This window comes from Aspergillus pseudonomiae, assembly GCF_009193645.1.
Source record: "Aspergillus pseudonomiae strain CBS 119388 unplaced genomic scaffold BDV37scaffold_17, whole genome shotgun sequence".
Taxonomy (NCBI): Eukaryota; Fungi; Ascomycota; class Eurotiomycetes; order Eurotiales; family Aspergillaceae; genus Aspergillus; species Aspergillus pseudonomiae.
In genome coordinates this window covers 442048-466960 of record NW_022476009.1, presented here as the reverse complement: position 1 = coordinate 466960, position 24913 = coordinate 442048, and the positions used below count along the sequence as shown (strand labels likewise).

Below are 24913 nucleotides of genomic sequence, written 5' to 3'. Positions count from 1 at the left end.
CCTGACCTCCTTGGCCCTCTCCTGCCATCCGAGCATCGCTGCCGTTGACGCATAACAGTTCCCAACAGCATAGAAACCTGATATTCCAGCCCACTTTGCCAAACAGCAATGATAGCCCGACGTTGGGCGCAGCTCCAAGAGACTCATCGTCCAAATATCCATCCATTACAAGATGTGTAACTACAGGGTAATCAATAAGGATGGGCTGTCTTTCATTGTCAGTTCAATATGGTCTGGAACGGCCCACAGTAGCTGAGGAAGGGACATCAGGGTCGCGGCCAAGAGTGAGGGAAGATATCATCTCGTGGCAAGCCATTCAGTGCGTCCGTACATACTGACCGGAAGTCTCCAATACCAGAGCGAGGCATACTGCTGCTTAGCCTCAGGAGGTCTTTTACTGTGGTACTCAGATATACACCCCGTGGTCTCGGTGGCACACCTGGAGAAGGAGGTCAAAGGAACTGAAGATCATCCATCCAACAAATGGTACAAAAGTCCATCCTAACACAGGATATTGCACACGTTTCTACGGCATTTCTCACTACCTTCCACGCCGGAAGGCTCTTCTAGAGTCTATCACAAACAGTCCTCTAGCCCAGCCCGATGGTCGTTCATAACCATGGTCGATGTTGGCGGACACGGCCAGGAGTTCGATACTTACAAGATTTCTGTATACTCTGGACATTGAGCAATTTCCCTTTGGACAGAGCGCAACTGTGCCAATAGCTTATATCATAATCAATACTGCTGGGCCAGTCAAAAGGTACCACCAGATGCATTGGCTCCTGACTGGGACACAATATGCCATACCCAAAATTTATACCCGATACAAATTACACGAGCAGAGCAGTCCATCAAAATCGCTTGGTGGACTTGATGTACAAACACAAAATCGGGTGGAATCAGTGGGATCATCCCGTGCAGGCTGTTATCGCGGGTGCCGATGACTGGGCTTCGGCTCAGTTTGTCGAACTTCCACCGGACGCGTGGTTCCAACCCCGTTCTGGTGTGAACCCTGTGGTAATGCCAGGACTCCCACCCTAAACAGGTTCACAATCCCTGTCGTGTCGAGAAAGGCGGTTAATCCGCAAGCCGGTCGTTCGGTCGGTCTACTGGTGTGGCTACGGCCAGCCGGCTCAGTTGGCTGTTCGCGCCCAGCTCCACAGTCGCGGTAGACTCCGACTAGCCGCACCAGTTCAGGAGAGACGCCAGCATATGGATAGGGCACTTTCAGACAAGGACAGTCATTATTGCGGGAAGACAGACACATGTCTTCCTCGTTGAAATGTGGGTGGGCACCGCGGATCGAAATGGCATGCCGATATTCAAAGAGTTCAAGGTAGTGCACTCGAACGCTTTCACAGGCTCTCCTCGATCGTATGTAATGACGGACGCATATATCGAATGGTGCGTACCCTCACAGGTCATTAATAGTGTCGAGCATATATTCTGTTGGCTAGGGGATTCCGCCTGGTAGCCGATTGGCCCGGAAAGTGGGTTCTTCCGGCCGCTAAGCGGTCCCACAAAGGATAGCTTTCTAGGCTTAGATGGTTTTAGATAGCTAGAGGCAAGCAATCAATGAAGGCCGAAAGATGATCCCTAATTAGAGCCTTGACATATTCTCCCCGCATCGAATTTCCCCAGGGATGCGCCTCGTTTGCCAGATACTAGGCACGTTGGATGGACCTTGCACCAGCTTTAAAGTCGCCTGACAAACCCAGTCCATGTTCCGTACAAAACAACTTGAGGCAAGAAGATAGGGAGTTTAGCAGAATTTCAGCAACTGGTAACCGGGGAGTACTTGCGTGGGACGTCGGATTGCGGCTGCACCCTTTGGATGTATGGACCTTGTACCAGACTAAGTTAGACATTGTCAGTCAAAGATGTTATGATATCCACCAATTTAGATGTTAACTACCCTATGTTAACTTCTGTCGACTTTTCAGGACGAGGTCAGCTAGGAAGAGGAAGCCACAGCCCGAAGACGTGAGATAATTTGCGTGATCCCGACACGGCAGAGATGTATGGAAGAAACGGATAGCCATAATCGGCTATGGTGCAGCTAATGGCTGGAACGGCCCTTGCGGAATATGCTTGACTCCGAGGAATTGTAGGCAGCGATGCCACAACAGACTCCTTTTGCTACCCTCGTTCATGCATACAAAGACTGCCCATTCTACTCCCTTGACAGGTTGTTCGAGATTCACGTACCCAGGGCTCTCGTGTATCGGCATAACTGGTATATCCGCATACGCGATGTGCGGCCATTGATGTACCGTGAAAGCAAGAGCGACTATATCTTCTCACCTTTCATATAATTGTCGATGTTCAAATTCTTAATCTTCAAGGAGAGGGGATTGCCGAATGACATATAGACGCCGTATTCACCATAGCCAGCGCGGGGGGCTTGGTCGCAGAGCCCCATGAATGGTCGAGTGTTGACAAAACAACGATAAGTTCACTCCGCGCTGTCTGCAGCGGACTCGTTCCAGGCGACGAGGGCTCGAGTCAAATTTCCAATAAAAGCCAGCGGAAAGCGTAGTTTCTTCATACACGGGTCCTTGCAGCGGTCACTCCTTGTGAGCAATGTGATTAGAAGGGGTGTTGATACACAGAATGTATTGTTTACCCTTATATTGGCGGGCCAGCACTTTATTGTAGAGCGTGCTTGAATTGCATTGCCCGCAGACGAGGAAATGAATGTACTACTATTTGTCGAGCTTTTACGAAGGCAGGCGGTAGCGTCATCGACAGAGGTTGTATCGGGTATAGATATCCTTGCCCAAAGCCTCCTCCCTCATGAAGTTGGGGAGCGCATGCGCAGGGTACTCGCTCTGTTGATGGTCCGCCGAACGATCATGTCGACAATTCCATTCCACGATCATTGCATTGGCTCATCTTGATTCTAATTGAGCAAATCTTGATTTATCCCGAGACCCAAGCCTTCCGTCTTGTACAATCCCTGTGTGGGTTGAGAGTGGAATGTAGTAGCATACGTTGCTATGGGTAGAATAGCTTGTAGGAGGGTGGCCGTGTTGGTCCTATGTGGCCCTACTGTCGTGAGTCTGAATGGGTTGCGACGTAAGTCTATCGAGGGTCCAGTCGGGCATGTGGTAGCAACGCCATTATCTAATATTTATAGAGCCAAAAGCTCGCTCGATATACAGCTATGCACATAGAATACGGTAGATTGCAATAGAACACAACATGCTAAAACCTACAGCCAAATACGCCCAGCAGAAACAGAAACGATCGCAGAATCAGCAGTAACAGAAAAACCAAAGAGAAATACCAAACAGACATTGTGAAGAACTATTCAAATATACGAGTATAAAGCTACTCTGGCCTACAAGCCTGGGGCTGTGACACCGCTATGGTATCCTGTTGCTCCGCAGCCGGCTTGATCGGGGAACTGCATGACGATACTGTGTTCGTAGCAAGCGATGACATTTTGTGAGCTGGATGATTATGGCCCGTGCGGCTTGACGGGTTCTGATTTGGGGTTCTCTTTGCTGCATTCCGTCGAAAGTTACTGGCAGACTGACCTCTGTGCATCATCCCACGTCGTTGCTTTCGTACCACGATACAAATAGCCACCACCAATACACTCAATCCAATCGTCACCACCCCAGCCCCAACTCCGATTCCTGCTTTATCTTCCGCAGATAGACCGTAATCAGTGATTGGTCTCGATATTGTAGAAGAGGATGATGTTGAGATAGCTGGGGTGAGAGCCATCACGGACAAGGAAGCCAGAAATGATGCATCGTTGGGCAAGACGGTAATGGGTGCACTTGTAGTGGAGGGCAAGATGGCACCAGAACTGTCTTCAGGCGGGGCGCTCCTAGACAGCCTGTTTATGGTGGTGCTTGTGGGTGTTGCTACCGGTGATGGAGACAATGAAACAGACATCTCGATATTCCAGCCCATTACCGCCATTGCCCTGACAGTCGAGCTTGTGGCCAATGTCGTCGTGGCTATTGTCCAAACCCTTGAGTTCTCGGGTGCGGTAAATGCGAAAGTCAGTACCATATTAGGCGACACGCTTGACAGGCAATCGCCATCTGGGACCGGTCTCTCACGAAACTAGCCTCTTCCTGATAGTCAGCCTCTGCAATATTCGTATTCCATGAACGGGTGCACGTACGAAGGACAACATATGGCCAGCGTGCTAGATCCATCCTTGACCGAGGTTCCTACGGTGTGGAGGTAATCAGGACAGGTGAGAGGGCCAAGGCTGTTTGCCGTGTCTGGGTGCACTAAGGCGACCTGTTTCCATGAGATTGCTATTTCTGATGGCGCGCATCCGATCGACGGGTCACCTTCGAGGTCAGTTCTCGGATCAAATGCTATTAGCGAAGGTCCATCGATGCGAAAGTATGTTGAACAGTCTGGTGGCATACGCCAGGCCGTTGTGAGCGGAATCCATGATGTGACCCGCTTGTCATTAGTCTCAGGTGGGTAGAGTGTTGCTGACATGGGAGGGAAATTTGTAGGTCAGGCCATAGACGGTGTCTATATTTCCCTATGGGCAAAAGGTGGTGAGAGGCCTTCTCGTTGCGCACTAGGTTGTTTCCCCGGGGCCCACAAGAGGTTATTTCACTAGACGATAGAACGGGTGTATATAGACACAGGATGTAAAAGTAAGATACCTATAAATATAGACATTTTGTTTTGATCACGTAGGTGGTTCATGCAAGTGAGGAATGTTGTACAAGATATACAAGTCACAAATCGATACAAAGGAACGTAAGACCACTCGATGCCAAGACACAAAACTGGCCAGATCGCTCGGGGGGAAAGCGATAACCAAGCATCTGCATACACACAGTTTGCAAAGACTACACGGTGTCCAAGGTCTAAGTAATCTAGTTTGCCGGGATCGATACCACGAGACCATCAAATACCCTAAAACACGTACAATTATCGACGACAGCGAGGGCTGTACTTCATTGGAAGGTGTGACGAAGTCTTAAACACTGATATCGTAGGTCCAACCTCAAGCTAGTTCTTACACACAGCGTGGAAAAGGGTTACATGGATATGCAGGCCGAGACTTGAAATGTTCTAGATCGCCGATTTTCGCGTAGGTGGTTTGCAGCACAGGAAAGTGACTGCCTAAAATTCTTCAGACCAGGTTTTGTCCTAACTCAACGCCGAATCCAATACATTAAGCCCCGTATTCATCTTATCTGAACACGACGTGGTACTTGCACTACATGGGTGCAGCTTACCCCACACTTCTTGTCGGCGCTGATACAGCAGAGCCACCGGCTTGCTATACGTGGTACTGAGTTAACAGAGAATATTACTTCTAGTTAAGACAAACGACACAAAAAGCTATAAGTGGAGTACCAATGTCTCGGGGGTGGCAATGACCACGCAAGTAGACAGAAACTATAGCTACCCTACGTTAATCTCGCAGAACCATGGATCGGACAAGATTTGCGCAGGCGAAGGTCTTTTCGAGGGATCATATTGTAAGATCCATCGAATGAGCGCCTTTACTTTTCTAGCTTCCGTCTCATCAAGATCAGGCTCTGCAAGATCGAATGATTCCTCCATGGATGTCTGCTCCAGCATAAGCGGCTCCTCCCCCGGAGCGACTCCTCCCAGCTCACAATTAAAGAGCTTCCTCTCCGGCGTAAAGTAGAGGGACGAGTTCTTCCAGTTACTAAAGAGCTCGTCCGGGAGGGGACCTAGTCGTTCGATGAGGGAGAGAATATGATCGTCGTCTTCATCCTCGGACCCTGGTATACAGAAAAGCGGCTGTCCAGTGATAAGCTCAAAGACAAGACAACCGAAGCTCCAGACATCAGCAGTGTTGCCAACGGCTCCGGTAAGAATCAATTCGGGAGCTCGCAGACCGAGTCGAGTAACCGGCTTCGTTGGCGGGTTTGTAAAGAAATATGCTGTTCAGGGTAGACAGGTGTAAGTATAGATACTCGTCAAAACGAAACAAATAATCGAAACGGGTGAGACTAACCGCCGCCCATATCGGATAATTTGATCTTGAAACCCTCAGCATAGTAGGTAAAGGGCACCAACGGCTGCGCAACGCAAAGATATCGAGGAGCCCATCTATCTGGCTTACCATCTAACCTCTCTACCGGTGCGGAGATTGACCGGGCTTGTACATCTTCCTCCTGCTGAAGTACGTCCTCGGGCGTCGAGGCTATATCGCTTAGAGTGAAGAGTATGTTTCCCGGCTGGAAATCTCCATGTGCTATACCATTCTCGTGGAGAAATGCAAGAGCCTGCAGGGATTGCTTGAGGATGCTCTTTGCCATCCAAAGAGGATAGCGGACTTTCATTCCTTGCCGGCGAGGATTAAACTGCGGCAGCTCCTCAACCATAGTATTCACACTTGGGCCCATGGGCTCAAATACCAGGCACCTGTGGACACCATTGGGGCCGTGGTGCTCGAACTCGCCTAGCAGCGGCGTGACATGCCGGGCCGCTTCTGCTGGTGCGGCTTCGGCGAAGTGCCGTAAAATTCGTAGCTCGGTTGTCGATCCCGAGATTTTTGATACAAGAATCTTCAGGGCCACATATCCACCATTTCTTAAAGGAAATAAGTAACGTCATAAACAACGCAAAAGACGAACTTACTTCAGATCACGGGCGAGCCAAACTGTCGAGTAGGAGCCGTCACCGAGCTTCCGGATGATCTTGTACTGGCCATTCATTGTTGAAGACATCACCGAGGATGACAGGATGGTAACCACCAGGACGGTAATCCTCCACCCACTCACAGGGTAATGTAATAGTTTGGAATCTCCACTGGTCATCTATTACAGCCCTCGATGGAGGAGTCGGAGGAGGTGAGACACTCATGGCGACGACGGGGATGTGCTATCCAAGGGTTGTAGAGTGGAAGGTTTTGAGGATGCAAGATTGTGATGGGGTTTCCAAAACTGCGGGGGAAACTGATCTCAAAGAGTGTCGAGCAGGGTCTCGGGACATGGCCCGTACTATTTTTAGCTCTTTATCGTTGTCGGATATAATCAAATGCAGTTTCAATCAAATTACCAAGAGCGTATATAAGCGGTGAGACATCCTATTAACGTATTGATGTTGTTATCGCATAAGAAACCCGTTTGCTAGATTAAGCTGAAGGGGCGGGTGTCCTGGATCGAGTAAACCGAATGCAACCGTGGCCACAACAAGCACAGAGCCTGGGGGCAAAGAGTGATAAAGTCATGTAGAATCGCACATATCTAACCACAAACCACAGTATCTTCACGTTACCAACGTTCACTCTCTGCTGATCTGTTAAGTAGGTAACTTGTTCAGTTACAAGGAACTGAAGACCTGCTGATACTTGTCATCAGAGCAGTTGAAACAATTGTCAACCCGTCAAAATACATCTACCGGTGTTTACTCTAATCGTTTCCGCTCCTTTAGTCTTGAGATGCACCTTTGGATTCTGAATACTGCAGGAGACTTCCTATGACGGCGCGATTTCGGTCCCGTGCCGTGCTGGGATCTGGGAGAGCAACAGTCCCGACTTCAACAGCGATAGGGGTCAAGCGGTAACCGATATTGGGTGCAGCGGGGGTTGCCACAATCTTGACTATAAAGGCGAGATCTGCCAAGTTTGTTATGAGAGGACCGCAAACCACGACCTGTAAGGGCCTATTACCATTGAACGCACTAGGAACGGCGGTGGTACAACGCACAATACCCTGACGGACAGGAGCATAGATATACAAGCAGCGTGTTCCTCGGTAGTGTCGATATACACGGTTACTATGTCTCGAACAACAAATTTCCCTGAGATCCTAGTGATGCTAGGTTGATGAGCAGCCTTCTCGGGGTGGATCAGATGGGCTACAATGAGCTTTTGGGCAGGACAAGTCTTCCCCTAGGACAGCTCAAGTGGAGGTATTTAGCTTTGTGCACATGATCATACTTCAAGCAAAGAGTTACAATTTGAATGTTTATTTAAAGCCGAAAGGGTCAGGCCGATATAACTATAGAAAAACATCTCAACTCCACCGCTTGTTCTCCTTTCCTGGCCTCGCCTATCTACTGACTCTCCTCCTGGTCGTCATCCTCATTATCGATCTCAATATCTTCATCGGAAACCTCTTCTAGCTCCTCGTTTCTCTCAGCGAGCCAGATATCCTGGCGAACCCAGATGTCGTCGGCGAGGACCTCCAGTGTAGCATGGGGGAAGACATAGTCTCGCTCGTTCGCGGCCGGTTGGCGAAGCCACAGTTCCTCAAATTCGATGTACAAAAACGGGCCGTTGATATGGAGACCACTCTTGGTCTCCATGATGTGGATTCTTTGGGCGCATCTAGATTGAATCAGGGGCCCAGCCCTGAGGCTATGTCCGGCGGTTGGTACCCACTTTTCGATTTGGATAAAATGTCTCCGTCTCTCAACAGACACTATGATCGCTACCTTGGCCTCAAAATGTGCCATCCAGATACTGGCATCCCTCCTCAATTGGGATAGCCCTTCAGACCATCCACACTCGAGGACGACTGTGGGCCAGTGCACGTTCCGTCCTGCAGGGAGGTATTCTGGTTTAGGGACCCATTGGTCATCCGGCTCCTTCTCGACGCGCCCATTATCGGCGATTGCTGACCCGAGGCTTAGGTATTTGTCCCCGAGGCCCATAGTATCAAATGCTCGGCGAAATATGTTACCTAATGACCTAGAGGCCACCTCGTGGGGCTCCTTCGGAAACTTTATTATGAGCTGGCGCGTTTCTGAATTATAACAGAGGCGGATTGCTCTGGATCCAAGGAGCTGGCGATTATCGGTCGTTCTTTCGATAATACTTGGGGGCACATTGTGCAGCAAGATATATGGGGCTCCTTCGGCCTTCGATAGCTCTCTTACGACTAGGCGTTTTATGGCCCTAGTGGTGGACCCAATACCCCAAGGTGTACCCATTGGGAGCTCTGATTCAAATGCGCTGGAACTCAGCATATCTTCGATCGGTCGAATTATGTGCTGGGGAGTTGAACCCATAGCTGGCGAAATATCGATCCCAATGCTATGAAAGGAGAACATGGTTGTTCAAGTGGTCACTCAAATGTCAGCACTGATTGAATCACAATTACGCAACTCGGAATACTAGCAGCTTTAATCTTCACCCAGGATAAACTTTCCGGAATCAATCTCTATTGACGATAAATGACCTCTTGCTGCCACTTGGTCTAAAGTTACCAACAATTCTGATTTCTCCAGTATGCCGTTGGGATCGTGGGTAGCAAGCTCCAGGCAACACATGGTATCAGGGCGAACTTGCAAAGCTCCTTCCCGATGTAGACTTTGCCTCGTACCATCATTTTGGAAACCATCTACACACTAGTGATTGGGTAGATGGTCTTACCCGCGAGGGTAAGCTGCTATGGCAAGGAAGAACGCCATGAATGCTCGTTGCGTTGGAATTGACACCGAAGGGAATTGTCACTAAAGTCTACTTTGCACCACCAGGAAACTCCAACGATGTTCCTTCTTTCGACATGTTTGCGGATGCTATGCATCTAACCTATGGTAACGATACTATCGCCCTGGACGAGTGTCCGGCATACCTTTCCAGCGATCAGGTTGGGGCTACTTTGCGACCAGATTTCTTGGCCATTGACTGCGTGTCGCCTCTCAAATCATGTATAAATCTCTATTGCAGGGGCACGCATGCACATTCAGGAGTGCCATATCCGTGATAACGCTGGGTGGGTGGATCCCAGTCGCTCAATGTTCCATCGATGACCTGTGGGCCTTGTTCTGCGTAGTGCCAGGGCTGGACGACAAATTCTGCCAGGACGAGGAACTACCCATCCAGAATCCATTCCAACCCAGTCGTGCACGCTCTGAAGACTACTACCGCGGCTTACTCTATTATTTTAATCTCGCACCTGGCACACAGTTGCCCGACGTGAAACTGTACTAACCCGTGATCCGGTACGGGCGTTCAGACGCAGATATCGCGCTCGGGCTCCGGCAGTTTATGATGTCGAGGCAGAGGGGACAATATGTAGATGGATTCCAACGCGCTATGCGGATGATTACTCAAAGGCACAACGCTGTAAATGGCCATCGCATCCAAACTTATATTGCATGCGCGTTTGACAAGGATGGCTCTCTGTCGCTGACCTCTTACCTCAGTCCCGGTGTTTTTTGCTCATCGGGAGCATCGATGATTTAGACTTCCGAACAGGTTGTGAAGAAAATTCTCTCTTGTACTCTATTTTACTTGTACCTATACATCTGGTTAATTGAAATGTACTGGTTGCTTTTCATCTTATCTGATACACCGCGCTGCATACATTAGTTTTGACGAACCACAATCACGTAGTGAGAGTTTATCAAACAGTTCAGAATATAAATATCACTAACTACTCTTTATCTGGGATAATTTAGTGAAAACAAGGAGCTCCGACCCCTTCTCATGTTCTAGTGTGGTGATTGAAGCAGCTTTTGAAACCCACAGCGGACCGATTCCAACTGTTCGTCATCGAGATCTTCATCAGCCAGTCCAAAACAAACCTCCCAAAGCTCGAGATCCTCGGGAAATCCATCTTGCTTTGACACTTCATTGAAAAGCTTTTGAACAATTTCAGGCAGGTTGATCGGCTGATCAGCAGCAATCGAAAGACTTTCCAACACTAGTAAGTGTCGCTCCAAGTTTCGCTTAGAGAGAGCAACGGCACTGGCATCGGTCTCTTTTTGATCTTCTGTAACGGCAGCCTGAATCATACCACGGTACAGCTGTCGATAGTGAGAAAGCTCCTCCGGTAAATTCTCCTGGACAAAACACTCTTCCACCCCGTAACCGTAGTTCATGGGATCCCAATCACGGGTAAGCCAGCTAGGGTATCTCTCGTTACCCAGGAATCTCGGCACTGTGGAAACACCTTCCCAGTCGATCAATGCACACACCTTACCCTCGTCGGAAACTAGAATATTCTGAAAGTTGAAGTCGGGGTGTGTCAATACAAAGGGCTCTTTCGTAAACTCCGACCATGGTAACCATTCTATGAAGTGCTTTAGAAGTCGATGTGCGCCTTGACTAAACTTGTCATCCGGTGGCTCGTGACGCTCGAACATGCAGAGCATCCAGGCCTTTGGGTCTGAACTGGGCTCAATCTCGGATTGAATGACTGTGTCACATATGTCATTCTTTCTCAGTTCCTTCAGCGTTGCTGGCATATCCATGACTCTCAACGGTCCTACACCAATGGGATTATTGCTGTTATCGAAAATTGGCGAGCCGGCCTCAGAAAAGGTGAATTGATTCAGCTGCAACATAATTTTGGATAGATCCAGTAGAACCTGTGTCCGATGGCGCTCTAGAGTAGCGGCATCTAGTTCTTCATTGAACCAAACATGGCGGGTTGACTTGCCGTCGATATACTCCATCAATATGTAGGGGCAACCCAGGTCATTGTCTAGGGTGGCTGAGAATGAGAAGACAGTCGGGATGGGAATAGTCGTTTTTCGCCTAAGAAACTGCATTGTTGAGGCTTCGGTGGTTAAGACACGGGCATACATATGGTTGAAACCGCCTGGATATCCATGCACTGGAATTTTCAAGGTCCACCTCTCGCCGGTATTAAATTCCAGAGGAAAGAGGATGTTATTAGAACCGAAGAAGCGCTCAGGCAAAACACTACAGCTGGTGCATGTTGATGTTCCGTCTTCTGCATTTTCGCCCTGCTGGCGAATGGATAAGACAAAGGGTGGTATCTTTGCCAGGTCCAGATGGTTAAGGACCTGTTGAAAGGTCGCCATGTCATCTTCTCCGTCACTCATGATGTGGGATTTTCCTGATTGCCAGTGTTTATTCTCCAAAGCTAGATACTTTTAGCGACTGAACAGAATTTGCTAGCAGTAGAAGGGCCAGGGTAAATCGGGTGCAGGAAATTCCAAATATCGACTTGCAATGTTAAATCACAAATGGGAAGGATTGTGTTCTTGGCTTTAAAAGCCGTCGTCGGGAGACAGGCACGTGAGACGTATGTTGTTTACAATCCACATAAACCTGAACGAGGTAACCCTCTTCGTCATAATCTACGCCTCTAGTATTGCCTGGAGTAGAATGTATCGGACCTGGTGCACGACGTAAAGAAAATATACGATATTCTCAGCGTTCGCTCATCCCCGGAAAATATATATGTTCATATTAGTCTTTACACTTTTGGCGTCTTAGCTATACTATCTATTTATGGCATACATAAAGGAAATATATCAAAGCGTCTATATCCAATGGGTGACGGCAAGCGAACCATGGCTTGCGCTAGTAGATGGCTTTCACCTGGTTGACTTGTATCCACAAGCCCTTGCCGGAAATTCAAGCAACTCGACAATTCGCCTGTCACCGCATGCTTCAAGATACATACAAATAGCTTGACATTCAAGCGTAACGCGGGGACCAACCCACCACTCATCGACAGAAATACACATTAGTGCGAGCCAGTATGACAAGATAAGCAGGGCACGGGGCTCCTTCGCAGCAAGCAGATGCACGAAATCCGGTAGCAGCCGACCCATGAAGTTCGTTATGCGAGACGCTCCGCATTTATGCCGTGGGATGCGCAGCAAGGGGCACAGCATACGAAGAGGCCAATGGAAGGGGTTTGTCTCTTCCGTCGTGGTCTCGGTAATATCGCACAGATCGGCCAGATCGGGATCGAGATCTTCACGACCCATTCGATGATCATCAGCGTATTCATAGTTGCTCGATTCCTGAAACGGTTCATTCCAGATGCTCTCTTTCATCCATGGCTTGGTGATCTCAAGGAGACAGCGTAAACCACCTTGGACGGAGAGCCAATTCATGTTGGCCGGATCATCTGAGAAAATCCAGGAGTCCAGCGGGGTTGTCGTCTCAGCTGAGAAGGAGAACATTGCAATCAATATGCAGCTTGTGATTAGCGTGTCCATGTTATCTCGGTCGATTGGTAACTGGAGTTGTTCTCGATATACCCGGGTGGCTTTGTGTCGAAAACGAGTGGCTATTAGGGTATGCGTTGGGTCCGAGGGCAGAGCACAAGCCCAGTGTGTGCTTGCCACTGCCATTATGGAATACAAAAGACACGGTTCCTTCACAACCGTCAGTTTTTGTCTACTGTTAATTGTAAAAACTGATTTAGACATACCCCAAGAGCTACCGGGATAGTACGCTCCCGCATGACCTTCTTAATAGGGGTAAACGCAGGCGAGTGCACTGATACCATCTGAGAAAAATGTGCTAGCATGGCCAGGCCAAACGATCCAAAAGAGTCGCATGGACCACACGAGTGCAGTCTCTCGCTGCTTATGTCAGACCATAAGATATGATCGAGGCTAGCCGTCATTGCGCCGAATGCCAACGAGCCATTGCAAACGAGCGAAGTGCCACAGGTTGACAAAGCCATGGTGATTCTTTTATGTGCCTCATTGCCCGGAAGTGCAAAATCACAGACGGAGCCGTGCATGCGGCACCTCCTGCATTGTGGCTTTGCTTCATCGCACTTTCGATAAGGTCAGTTACATTAGCCTGTGGGGCGGTTGGATTGGGGTTTTTACTTTGACCTTTCGACGCTTACAACTCAGACAGCCAGTCCTCGATTTTCGGTGCGCGCGTCGAGCCCTGTACACTGGCCGTGTGGAGTTTGAGACTGCCGGGAGCAATCCATTGGCCCCGTCTATATGTAATGAACTGCCAGCTAGCTGATACCTAGGCCGAACTCTGAATGCTGACAGATAGTTGCTATTGCGCCAGTCATTATTGCCATTTTCCATCGTTTCAACCTGTGTGGGACTTGTCGGTTGGGACTCCACAGACCACAATGAACCGTTAGACACCATCATTGATTTAATGAGCGCTGCGAAGGAGAAAAACGACTAACACATCGACGAAGGTGCGAACACGAGGCTCATCGAACAACTTTATACTTGATCAATGCTTCGAAATCAAGCTAAGCCTAGACAGGCAAACCTGCCAAGGCTCGTATTCTGCCGTCCAATCAACATCTTGACCTCCACCTTAAAGGGTTCAACACGAGTTTTAGAGGCTATGCTTGACTAGGCACCGATTATTCGGATCCAATTCTATAAATAAAAGAAGGTGTTTGAACTGCACTGGCTATCATGGACCCTCCTCGACGCCAGATGGCGTCCAACGAACGGGATACCGACTGGGATACTCCAGCTTAATATTAATCGGTATAACGCCTGACCAGAGTATATTTGTGTAGTGAAAAGCGGATTTCTCTAGAACTTGCGATAAAGTTGGTGTACACCCTGGACGTGAAGGTATGCCTCTCTTTTACATTCGATATGTGTAGTAGTTGGCATGGCAATCGGGCCATGAGTGAATATGTGGATAGATTTCTGAGCTTTCAATTATTTTGCGACGGGCCAGTTACGCAATGCGCGGTATGTAGTGCCAACCCATGCGATTTGGAAGATAAGCATATATTGACCTATACTTCTCAAAGCTCCAGAAGGGACGCGGATTACTCCATCCTTGGGGCCTTGTAAGCGAAAAGGCAGTCGGGTGCAGTATCTAATATAGAGTCGTCTCGAGCTTAGTTATTTTCCTTATTATACTCCCCACCCCAAAGAGGCCTCATCAAGCTTGCCTTCTCTTCCTCATTTGAGGTATTCGCCTGTAGGATGCATGTAAAGGTCTCTCTCTTCCAGATGTTGTGCCATCCATCTCCAGAGCCGCTTATCCACAACGAAATCTCCATTTATCTCTTTCATCACAGTGAGGTGCTGTGATAACGCGAATCGTTCACTACCGACACATGAAAAATACTGCTTTTCACCTTGGTTGACGCTTTCATCGTTGATCTCATACGTCGCAAGAATTCGAGAGAATTCTTTGAACTCCTCTCGATCTTGAAGTTGACGAATATAAAGCTTGGCGTCTTGCCCAGTACATGAACGCACAAATTCGGAAAAGTAAACAAAATCCTGGAGGCTGTCTAGATTAACTAGACGAGATAATGCCCAGAAGATAATTCCGTCGGAGAAATGCACATCTTTCTCCCCATTAAAGCCTTTAGCAGCAACGAAACCCTCAATAAAAACCTTCGTAAGGCATAGCTGAATGCGATCACGGGGATGGGGCAGTCCAGGGCAGACCAGAAGCATAGATGGTGGAACAGAAGAGGCAAAGGCCCAGTCAATAATGCATATTATGTTCAGTTCGTCATCGACAAAGATATTTTGGAAGCTGAGATCCGGGTGGCACAACGGAAACCCGTCGCATTTGATGTCGCTGTCTTTTTCCGTCAAAAAGGGCACATTGTCCTCGAGAGTCATCCCGACTAGGGCATAATCAAGCCTGTTCTCTGTACTTTCGGTTTTTGAACCCATCGCGACATAATCATTCCATCTATCTGTGGCGGTCCGATATTCTTGGAAGTCGTTATACTCTTGCAGAACAGGAACCGGGCCATGCAGTAGATGATATCCCATGGGAAGTTCCTTCACATGTGCCAAGAGCGCGCTTATTAAAGCGAGATAAAAGAACTTCCCTTCAGTGAATGGTCCGCGTGGGATATCGTTCCCGTCAAATTCATCTCGACTCTGCCAGACTAGGGAAGGGTACAGACATTTCCCTACGACATGGGCTCCATCTTTCGAAAAAAGAGAACCGATTTTGTCAAATCGCACATTAGACAAGTACGCTTGCATTTGACCCAGTTGCTTCAGTATCTTCTGTTTTTGAGATGAGTTTAATATTGCTGAGTGCTGATCGCTTGGGCCAGTTTGACCGTCATCCCACTTGTAGCTGCTAAGCGGCACCCCTGCGGCCTTGCTCATCAAGATATATGGAACACCAACGGCATTTTCACCGGTTGAACTGATCACGTTAGTGGGAAGCCGGAGTTTCAGAGTATCACATGACCTCACCAGTATGAAAATACTCTTGGGATAGGGATGCCACCGATCTTTCCAAGGTATTCAAGGGTTGCCACTTCACTCAAAAGGACTTCACTTGCAGTATCCTGTTGTAGGCCGAAAGTCTTCCGTGGCGACCGGAAAACCCACTCAACCCCATCCTCAAACACAATGAGAATGACCCAGTTGAAGCTGCCACATTTGGGACGCTGAGATTCATTACAAGCACAATCCTTTTGGCGAATGCCCCGCGCTATCGACAAAAGTGCCGCAACGTCAAAAGACGCATATGCATAGATATTCGCTTTTGGTTGCTTAGTGGTCATCGTAACATATGGCCCTTGGGTGTCTGCTGTCAATTCGAACACAAAGGAGGGCTTCCGAAGCAATCAGGAACGGCAAAGCTTGCGCAATTCGTCAAGTACGAATAGAAAGTTCCCAAGGAGGTGATACAAGAAACAGTGGTCCTACAAGCGCGGAAGTCGAATTTGAATATTCGGAGCTATCCACAAATTGAAAAAAATATTCATTGTATAGCACCATCGACTAATCTAATGCAAGTCGCTTGAGCGTCAAAGAGGATTTATCCGCCCTTGGGGAAAGGGTATATAAAAGGGTTTATTTATACCTTTGTGAGAAATGCCACATCGTAGGCAGCAACCAGGCACACCGCCCAATCTATTGTTTGTTTTTCCATACCAAGTTTTACCCTCATACTAATTGCTATCGAATTGGACAGTGAAAGTAGATGGAGCACAGTGAGTCAGGACATTCAATGCACAAGCCTCCATGTAGTCAATCCCGTAGGCTATTCAGCATGTTAACTTTATTTCTAGGTCTAGGGTTTGGTGGCAAAGGCGGTCGTGGAGCTCTCCGCTTTCTAGGCAGCCGACCACTCTAAGCTACAACTTCAATTTACCAAAGGAACCTAAATGATTTTTTTCGGGAGGGTCACTTGCCGAATGGCCCACAAGCACGACGTTTCCCTAAGTGTAGACGGGTCAAACAATTTCCACGAGCAACACGCAGCTGGGATGGGTAGCTGAAGGAGTGCTCTGCCTTAGTAAATCGTCGCTGCTATAAAAATGGAATCACTTAATAACTCGCAATTCTCAAGTTACGGTCAAGATGCTCAGCTACTAAGAAAATTTACTGCTTTTGCAATACTACTGTAAGTTTGAGTGGTGGAGCTAGTAGAATGGTTCTAGAAATGGACTAATATCGGGACGAGATTGAGTTTTTCAAGTGGGCTCAGCTTACCCGTACCGAGTGCACAGGCCACTCACGGCTTGCCGGTCGTGCATGTGAGCCCTAGGAAATCCATCCATGGGCTGTCCAATCTTCCGATTCACAGCGCACCAATCGGGATTTCGGGATATTGATCACATCAGTAGTAACACTGGCAGTAAACAAGGTACTTGGTGTGTCCCGAGTGGCCGTCTACATGACCTTCACAAGTGTTATGATATCAACCAACTAGGGTTAGATTGGTCACTTTGTGTAAAATATATATCGCGGGACGTTGTTAGGTGTTCTATCGATGAGCTCGCAAGCAAAAAAAAAAAAAAAACAAAAAAAAAAAAAAAAAAGAAAAAAAAAAGAAATATAATTGAAAATAAAAAGCAAAACAGTAAGAGGAGAACCTGACTTCGGAGTCTCTCCAATAGTAAAAATTCGAACCCTTCCTTTGCTACCCCCAGGGTCCTGGGACCTACTTGCTCCACAACCGGAATAAAATGTGTAGAGGGTCTACCGCTGGTTTTCCCCGCACCGGGGACAGAAACTACGGCAATGGATATGTGAAGCTCCTGGCTTATTCCAGTCCACCGATACTTACAGACTAGCTGAGAGATGATCAATCCATGTTCAAAAAGCTGTGCTTGAGGTCACGACGTTTTGTGGGTCCAATCCTAGCAACTGAAGGAGGTTCCAGGGCAAGAAGGTGGTATGTGATAATGCGTTTTGGCCAAATTCCATATAGTATTCCGGCCTGTTACTCCGTGCATCGGGCAAAACTATCCGCATCGATGACTTGATTAAAATAGTGGCAGTTGTAAGCCAATGCGAACAGAACACAAAGCGAAGGAACCCGCTGGACGTCAGGTCCTTCTGGTCTCGGCTTCAAGCAGGACCAGGAACCAACATCTCGGGAGTAAAATGTTGACGAAGTTGACGCCTTCGTGGGTAACACGGGAACTTGCTTGTCCATTGAGCGGTCCAGAAAATGAGTGCTCTAGTGATCACGTACTTTTTGGAGGGAGAAAGGGTGGCAAATGGGCTGGGACTAAAACTATCGCATATTTCAGATTATATAGCACGTTCGCAATAGTTGGTGTAAATGAATAATAGACAATCACGGCGTTGGCCGAAAATCCACTCAATGCTAATTAATAGGAACAGGCTGGTCAGTCCGTAGTTCAATTTCCTTGTTTCGCAAAGACCTTCCAAAGTCTGACTGAAGTCTGGGTTGCGATAAAACTTTGTATGCTCCGTCTAGTATACCCACTTTTTTATTAAGCTGCTGAAAATTCAGAATTTTAAAAGGCCTCTGCGCTCGCCCCCTTAATTGTAGTTCAATAAAACCAAGGATTTCTTTTCTCTCTAGACAGATTATGACTAAATTTGACTTCGGCTTTCGAAGCCGTAGCCAGGATGGTGAGGGCGAGGGCTGGTTTGGCAAACTTCCCCAGTTCACTGTTATCTCCCGCCCGGGGTCGTCGTTAGGGCACAGCACCCCTTCGTCCGGACTGGCAACCCCGACCGAAGAAAAGGGCCTGACGAGCTTGCAACCCTGCCCAGACATTGGTCGACTGGCCTCCTGGAGAGGAGCCTTGATCTTGCTGGTGACTTCCGGCTCCCAGTTTCTTGATAATGTTTTCATGACTAGTTCGAACATCGCGCTTTCCTCTATTCAAGAAGAGTTCGGAGTCTCCAATACCCAGTTACAATGGATGATATCTGCATACACCTTGACCTTTGGCGGGTTCTTGCTACTAGCAGGCGTGCTGTCCGATCGGTAAGGCTCATTTTTAGCAGTGCGAGGAAGTTATTTCTAATTTCTAATGCGTGACAGATATGGGAGAAAAATGATCCTCTGCCTTGGGCTGTTCTGGCTCTCCGTCTGGACACTCGCTATCGGATTTGGCCAATCGTTTATCCAGCTTGCTGTCTTCCGTGGTATTCAGGGAATAGGTGCTGCGTTGACCGTTCCATCGGCGATCGGAATCATCAGTTCCTACTTCACCGGTGTTGATCGTACTCGGGCATTGTCTATCTACGCAGCATCAGGAACACTAGGATTCTGTGTCGGCCTCATCTTCGGTGGATTCCTGACCTCGTCACTAGGCTGGCGATACATTTTCTATTTAATTGTTACCATCACAGGTTCTCTGGGTGTTCTGGGCGCTATCGTCCTTCCCAAAGACGAACTAGCCGGGAAGGAAAAGCCGAAGATGGATTACTTGGGAGCGTTGCTATCTACAGCCGGCCTAATCCTACTCCAATTTGTGCTTTCGAGTGGAGGCGATTACGGCTGGAGCACCCCATTTATCATCGTTCTTCTTATCCTCGCGGTCGCCCTTCTGGTCGCGTTCACCATTCTCGAATGGTACATCTCCTACCCGATCATGCCCTTAGATCTGTGGAAAATCCCCAATTTTGCAGGACTTTGGATCGCAGGTTTCAGTAAGTCGCCTCAAAGTCGATAAACCGGTTACCGCTAACAAAAATCAAGCTTGCTACGGCAGCTACCAAAATGTCATCTACTACATTGTCCTGATGGCACAACAGGTGGACAATCTGTCCGCCGGCGACACAGCTCTCCGCTTCCTGCCTATGGGCGCGATCGGGTTCATCGCCTCTATGGGAACAGGGAAGGCCCTCGAATACGTAAACGGGAAATACACTCTTATCGCCGGGCTGGTCCTGACGGTGTTAGCCCCGGTCCCAAGCGCATTGACCGCAACGAACTCAGAGCCAGACTTGTATGTATTCCCCGATCTCGCACCATGACGCTTGCAAACCGCTAACAATGACAGCTGGGTCAACGTTCTCCCCACATCCCTTATTAGTATCACAGCCGTATCGCTCATCTTCGTGACAACGAGCACCACGATCCTGACCACTGTTCCTGTTAGCGTCAAGAGTTTATGTGGTGGAATGGTAAGCTTCCCAAAGCCCATCTCTGTGTCTGACAATCATACTAACCCATGTGCCAGCTGAACACAGCCTTCCAAATCGGCTCCGGCGTAGCCCTCGCCATCTCGGCCGCGGTCACAGAAGCAGTCGACATCAAAAAGGGTCACAGCCTTGCCCAGCAGTATGCCACCGGCCTCTGGTGTTCTGCCGGACTAGCAGGATTAGGTCTCCTCATTGCCATGATTTCTGTCCGTAGACGAGGCATTGGACCGGGCGATAGGAACGATACCCCAGTTGCGATTTAATTTTTTTTGCCTTTAACGACATAGATATAGATTATTGGTTGAGTTTTTACGCCTTTTCAATCTGGTTAACGACGGTATTGTGACGGAAAAGTTCTGCATCCTTTTTACGCTACTTTCACATGAATTCTGGGTACAACGGGCTATAGAGTGGCGAGATAGACACGGTTATGGTACTTTTTAGGGTTAATTGTTTAGAAAAAATCAGTTGTTTTGATCCACTTGGCCCGTGTGAGATTTTCCTTCGGAGCTCCGATGCATGGGGTCCACCTGGCGGGTTGCATGCCTTCCGAGAAGAGGCATGGGGAGTTATACCCCTGTTAATCTTTCTCATCTACTGATTTATTTGATTTCTCTTTTCAGACAAAAAAGCACAGGAAGGGACGAGTTTTGCATATTGTTCCGTTCTTCGTACACCCGACTGTCTAGTGGGGTTGATATTGAGGTTTATGACTCAAATTAGTCTAAGATGGCCGCCACTCTGGGGGGGGTTTCATTGTCCGAACGAGATGGTAACTAGTTTATGCCTTTCAAACGGAAAGAGCTATTACAAAGTAGGTTGTGAGTGCAAGCAGGTATGCTGGTACTTATTTTTGTTAATAACCGTAGAGCAAAAGCACACAGTAAATGGCACACATATCCAAACCTCCTCGAGCCCCATATGGGATACATTATATTCCACCATCCGCAAAATAGCCATCCTTGTGATATGTATCGACTGATAAGGACAAGCACCGCTGTCCAACTCATGGTCACATTGTAAGCGTCTCATTGAACGCAGCATTCCCTCCCAAACCACCCTTTCTAGCTGACGCTTGAGAAGGGTTTATCATCCCCAAGCGCACAGCCCAATCATCTCTCCCCGTCTCTTTGATCAAGGCCTCTGCAAGATCTAGCCTTCTGCGGTATTGTCTTCGTGCACCGTCAACAGTGACAAGGTTCGCATGCATTTGGAGCCCTTGTCTGAACATATTCACTAGTCCTAGCAGACCAGCCGTTCCAACAAATAGCAACAGCAGCATAACTTGCCCAGACAATTTCGCATTGCTCAATAAGGCAACATTCAGGTAAACCAATAAGGTAGTGAAGCCGGATATGGCGCTTTCAACCCAAGTCATATCACGGAGCCATTCTCCAGAAGTCACTGCTTTGAGGTCATCCACGTAGCCTGTGATGCGGACCCAGCGGTCCTGACTCAGAAGAACCAGGAGATCCCCGACCACGCCCGGCTCGGAGGCTCCGCTCCAGCCGGCGCGACTACGAGACTGAATTAAGAGCATATTGATGAATCGGGTAAGCATTAAGATGGCGATCACTAAGAGGCCCCACCAGTCCTCAGTGAGGATGAGAAAGGATGTGACCGCGACTGTGCTGCCCACCGCAAGCAGGTATGCGGCAACAGCTCCGACTGACATGTAACTATCTATAGAGGATAGAAAGCGAGAGAGCAACCCTTGCTTAGAATTGTGGATGTTGGTCACAGAAAGTGTAGTCAGCTGGCCCGTGCGACCAACCCTCTGTAGGAAATTGACTGTTGCTGGGTTCTCGACCCGAAACACATAGCCAGTCGTCATCGCAGCTACGGCTGGGTACTCTCCGCCGTGAACATCAGCGGCAACCTGCTGGCGATGCAGCCCGGGACAGAGGACAAACGTATCCAGGAATGTGGCGCCGCCTGTGAGGGCGGTCCGCTGCGCGATGATCGGCAGATCTGCCAGGAAAATGATGCCGGCTAAGTTAAGGGACATTGTCGGAAAGTCGGATGTAAACATCATGGGGTTAACAGCCTTTAGAATCAACTAGGGAGTAGTATTGGCATATATGCGAGAAGAGACCAGGAACTAGGGAGGTGTTCGCTCCTTGGGTGACAAGTCATCATGCAGGATCCCGAAAAATCCTTATGACGTGGCGCAGGATTTCAACCTTAACGCGAGGCACATTGGAGATAGTAGCGTCCACGAATAGGAAACCCTGACTACTTGAGATTGCGCACGGCTTGATATAGTATATATAGAGTAGATACTCACTAAGCATCTTTTGAGCACACACCGACTTAACTACTAGATGTCAAAAGTAGGACAGTGTCACATGATTAAGCTTTTAGTAAGCCTGAGAGACTTCCAGATTGAGCTCTTAAAGCGATCAAGTTGTTTGGGTAGTATATGATATATGTCTATATAAAGTTACTATGGCCCACTTGGTGGTAGGAGAGATTTGATGGAAGAATTATGGAATTTCCACTGATAACATAGAATGTGCTAAAAGGTCTAGTCTTGCCCAGAACCTACTGCTTCAGCAGCTTGTAATGCAATTGCAAACCGTGACTTCAGGTCTTCCGCATCCTCGACACCAACACTAATGCGAAGAAGATCCGCTGGCACACCGAAGCCTGCAGCCCAATCCAACTCACCATAATGTGCGAGCAGAACATATGGTGAAGTTAAGGTGAAGTTTGTACCGAGGCTAGGTCCTTTGGCAGTCTCAATACGATCGAAGAACGCAACCGCATGAGCCTTCTTGTGGAAAGTAAAAGATAGCAAGCCACCATACCCGCCGGTTGGTGTCCGACACTCGTCATAAAATTTCTTTGTTCGGCTATACTTGGGGTAGTATACGTCCTTAACAAGAGGATGTGCTTGAAGCAGGGTGCAAATGGTTTCGGCGTTGTCGTTGATTTTCTTAATACGAGTCGCAAAGTCACGGCTATTGCGCTCCATAAACATAACGTCCTCAGCCCAGTAGTTGTCCTCGTAATCTGATGCGAAAGCACTCTTCAACTGCTGATAATACCTTCCTTCGGGGTTTAAAATAGCGCTGCCGCCCATAACATTACAGTCTCCTGAGAAAATCTTGGTCAGACTGCTGACAACCACGTCTGCATATGGAAGGACATGAACGTTGATGGAGTTTGCAATCGTCTCGTCAACAACCACGCCAAAGTCATAGGTGTCCGCCAACTGCTTAATTCGTTTTAGATCGGGACATTTTAACATAGGATTTCCGGGGAATTCGCAGAACAAGGCCAAATATCGTTCGCCAGCCTTTAGGCGCGCTTCCAAGTCGTCCAGATCTCCTGAGGAGCCATTGCCGTAGAAAAGACACCCAGGGCCGAACTTTTGCAGAACTTTAAGAGTGTCAATGTAGGGGAAACCAAACGAGATGCTTTTCAGTTGACCTCTAGACTCTAGCAGCATTCGGTGAGTGTTAAAAATGGCATTCATGCCACATGGATAGAGGTAAACGTCGTTGTCGGAAAGTCCCGTCACTCCACGTGAGTCGGAGGTTATATTGGGACTTGGTTCAACTGAAAGATCCACTTCGCCCACCAAAGAGCCAGCTATGCGTCGACGGAGTGCTAACTTGGCGTTGTCGACAAGTGAGATATCCAAATTTCGGCCAAAACGCTCCTCGAGGAACTGTGCGCTTTCCACTCGCTCTTCTGAGACCGCCTTATTTTCTGCTTGGGACGTTGTATATCTCGATACACTTTGGTATCTCCTTGGGCCTCTTTTCTGATTTATGGTCGGCTGCAGCGATGCGGAGTCCGCCAGCTTGCCATCCAAGAAAAGCGAATGGCAAAATTCGGCATATCTGCTCGAGATACCATCACCAGAGTGTTGCCAGTATTGCTTCGCTATTGGGAAGAGATCTTTACGGAAGATGACCGCTGATATTGAGGGCGAGAGCTTTGCAGTTATCGCTGAAACCTCTTTTCCCTTGCCGAGAAACAGATCAATTATGTTGATCTCTCCTGCGCAGCCAAGCTCTGCTGTTGCTTGCATGAAATTACGACATCTGTGGGCAGCCTTGTGGGATGGAAACAGCATGGCGCTTTGATCTGGGGTTCCATACTTGGCGATAATATCATTCGCGAGTCCTGCGATGTTACTGTGGATCAAGAACCTGGTGACGGGATCAGCGGATGAGTGATCGAGGCCTGGAATTCAGGGGAAGTACCGTGGATAACCATTTGGTAATTTATCCATGACCCGCTTATCACCCTCTTCATAACCCACGTTGTCAGCCCAAGTGGGCAGAGACATGCTCACGGCCTGTGGAAGGCGTTAGTTTTGTTCACTTCACAGCCCTGCATTCCGAACCCGCAGAGGCCAAGATAAACACATAATTTACATGCGGTGTGAGCGAGGGGATTGAGTCTCCAAGCTCTATAACTGCCATCTTGACATACGTAATGCAACGAGCTGAATTTCGTTGCGAAAGAATGTTAGTCGGAGTTTTTTGTACGGGAGATGGTGAACGGGCCTTCGATCGCGGGGTGCGTTAGGCAAAATACCGCTTATCTACGGGTTCGGTCTAGAATATATACGTGGAGGCCGAGGTGTTCCTCGGGTCCAGTGTGCCGAAAATCTGGCCCGGTATTCGATCTGACTAGATGGAGAGCACAATCAGATTTACACTAGCAGATGTGTAGGGTTACCAAGGATACCTCTAAATTCTTTTTTCCTAGAAGTTTCCGGTACGTACAGTTCTCCCTCTTGCCTCCTGGGACTGTTGATTGGGGTTTGAAGTTGAAATACATAGGCTGACTGCCGCGGATCTTTATCCGCGGATTTTGCTTCCCCGGGCATCCGTGGCGGACCTTGCCCTGAAAGACC

General features: G+C 48.3%; 9 protein-coding genes across 9 annotated transcripts; 1 reads left to right on the top strand and 8 right to left on the bottom strand.

Annotated features, from left to right (window-relative positions):
• Positions 1–1914: 1914 nt before the first annotated feature.
• BDV37DRAFT_270043 (uncharacterized protein) lies at positions 1915–4479 on the bottom strand (the record flags this gene model as incomplete). The annotated part of the gene is made up of 4 exons (XM_032084479.1): positions 1915–1938; positions 2163–2293; positions 3546–4075; positions 4148–4479. The coding sequence occupies 4 exons, from the start codon at positions 4477–4479 to the stop codon at positions 1915–1917; spliced, it is 1017 nt and encodes a 338-aa protein (XP_031943759.1).
• Positions 4480–5401: 922 nt separating this feature from the next.
• On the bottom strand, positions 5402–6837 carry BDV37DRAFT_292329 (kinase-like protein; the record flags this gene model as incomplete). Its single annotated transcript, XM_032089162.1, has 3 exons — positions 5402–5912; positions 5987–6564; positions 6656–6837. 3 exons carry the CDS (start codon positions 6835–6837, stop codon positions 5404–5406), a joined length of 1269 nt encoding a protein of 422 aa, XP_031943758.1.
• Positions 6838–8031: 1194 nt separating this feature from the next.
• Positions 8032–9030, bottom strand: BDV37DRAFT_281027 (uncharacterized protein; the record flags this gene model as incomplete). The annotated part of the gene is made up of 1 exon (XM_032086730.1): positions 8032–9030. One exon carries the CDS (start codon positions 9028–9030, stop codon positions 8032–8034), a length of 999 nt encoding a protein of 332 aa, XP_031943757.1.
• A 1363-nt stretch (positions 9031–10393) lies between these two features.
• On the bottom strand, positions 10394–11864 carry BDV37DRAFT_292326 (phosphotransferase family protein). The gene has a single exon (XM_032089161.1). The coding sequence runs from the start codon at positions 11773–11775 to the stop codon at positions 10417–10419; it is 1359 nt and encodes a 452-aa protein (XP_031943756.1). The 5' UTR covers positions 11776–11864; the 3' UTR covers positions 10394–10416.
• A 409-nt stretch (positions 11865–12273) lies between these two features.
• BDV37DRAFT_281025 (uncharacterized protein) lies at positions 12274–13379 on the bottom strand (the record flags this gene model as incomplete). Its single annotated transcript, XM_032086729.1, has 2 exons — positions 12274–13065; positions 13122–13379. The coding sequence occupies 2 exons, from the start codon at positions 13377–13379 to the stop codon at positions 12274–12276; spliced, it is 1050 nt and encodes a 349-aa protein (XP_031943755.1).
• A 694-nt stretch (positions 13380–14073) lies between these two features.
• Positions 14074–16429, bottom strand: BDV37DRAFT_243176 (uncharacterized protein). Its single transcript, XM_032081408.1, has 2 exons — positions 15871–16429; positions 14074–15820 (listed from the first exon to the last, which is right to left on the bottom strand). Exons 1-2 carry the CDS (start codon positions 16182–16184, stop codon positions 14599–14601), a joined length of 1536 nt encoding a protein of 511 aa, XP_031943754.1. The 5' UTR covers positions 16185–16429; the 3' UTR covers positions 14074–14598.
• Positions 16430–18470: 2041 nt separating this feature from the next.
• On the top strand, positions 18471–20300 carry BDV37DRAFT_270038 (major facilitator superfamily-domain-containing protein; the record flags this gene model as incomplete). The annotated part of the gene is made up of 5 exons (XM_032084478.1): positions 18471–18874; positions 18932–19542; positions 19592–19841; positions 19896–20019; positions 20076–20300. 5 exons carry the CDS (start codon positions 18471–18473, stop codon positions 20298–20300), a joined length of 1614 nt encoding a protein of 537 aa, XP_031943753.1.
• Positions 20301–20754: 454 nt separating this feature from the next.
• On the bottom strand, positions 20755–22271 carry BDV37DRAFT_243175 (uncharacterized protein). The gene has a single exon (XM_032081407.1). The coding sequence runs from the start codon at positions 22070–22072 to the stop codon at positions 21050–21052; it is 1023 nt and encodes a 340-aa protein (XP_031943752.1). The 5' UTR covers positions 22073–22271; the 3' UTR covers positions 20755–21049.
• Positions 22272–22472: 201 nt separating this feature from the next.
• On the bottom strand, positions 22473–24565 carry BDV37DRAFT_243172 (pyridoxal phosphate-dependent transferase). The gene is made up of 3 exons (XM_032081406.1): positions 24429–24565; positions 24255–24349; positions 22473–24200 (listed from the first exon to the last, which is right to left on the bottom strand). Exons 1-3 carry the CDS (start codon positions 24474–24476, stop codon positions 22565–22567), a joined length of 1779 nt encoding a protein of 592 aa, XP_031943751.1. The 5' UTR covers positions 24477–24565; the 3' UTR covers positions 22473–22564.
• Between the last annotated feature and the right edge of the window lie 348 nt (positions 24566–24913).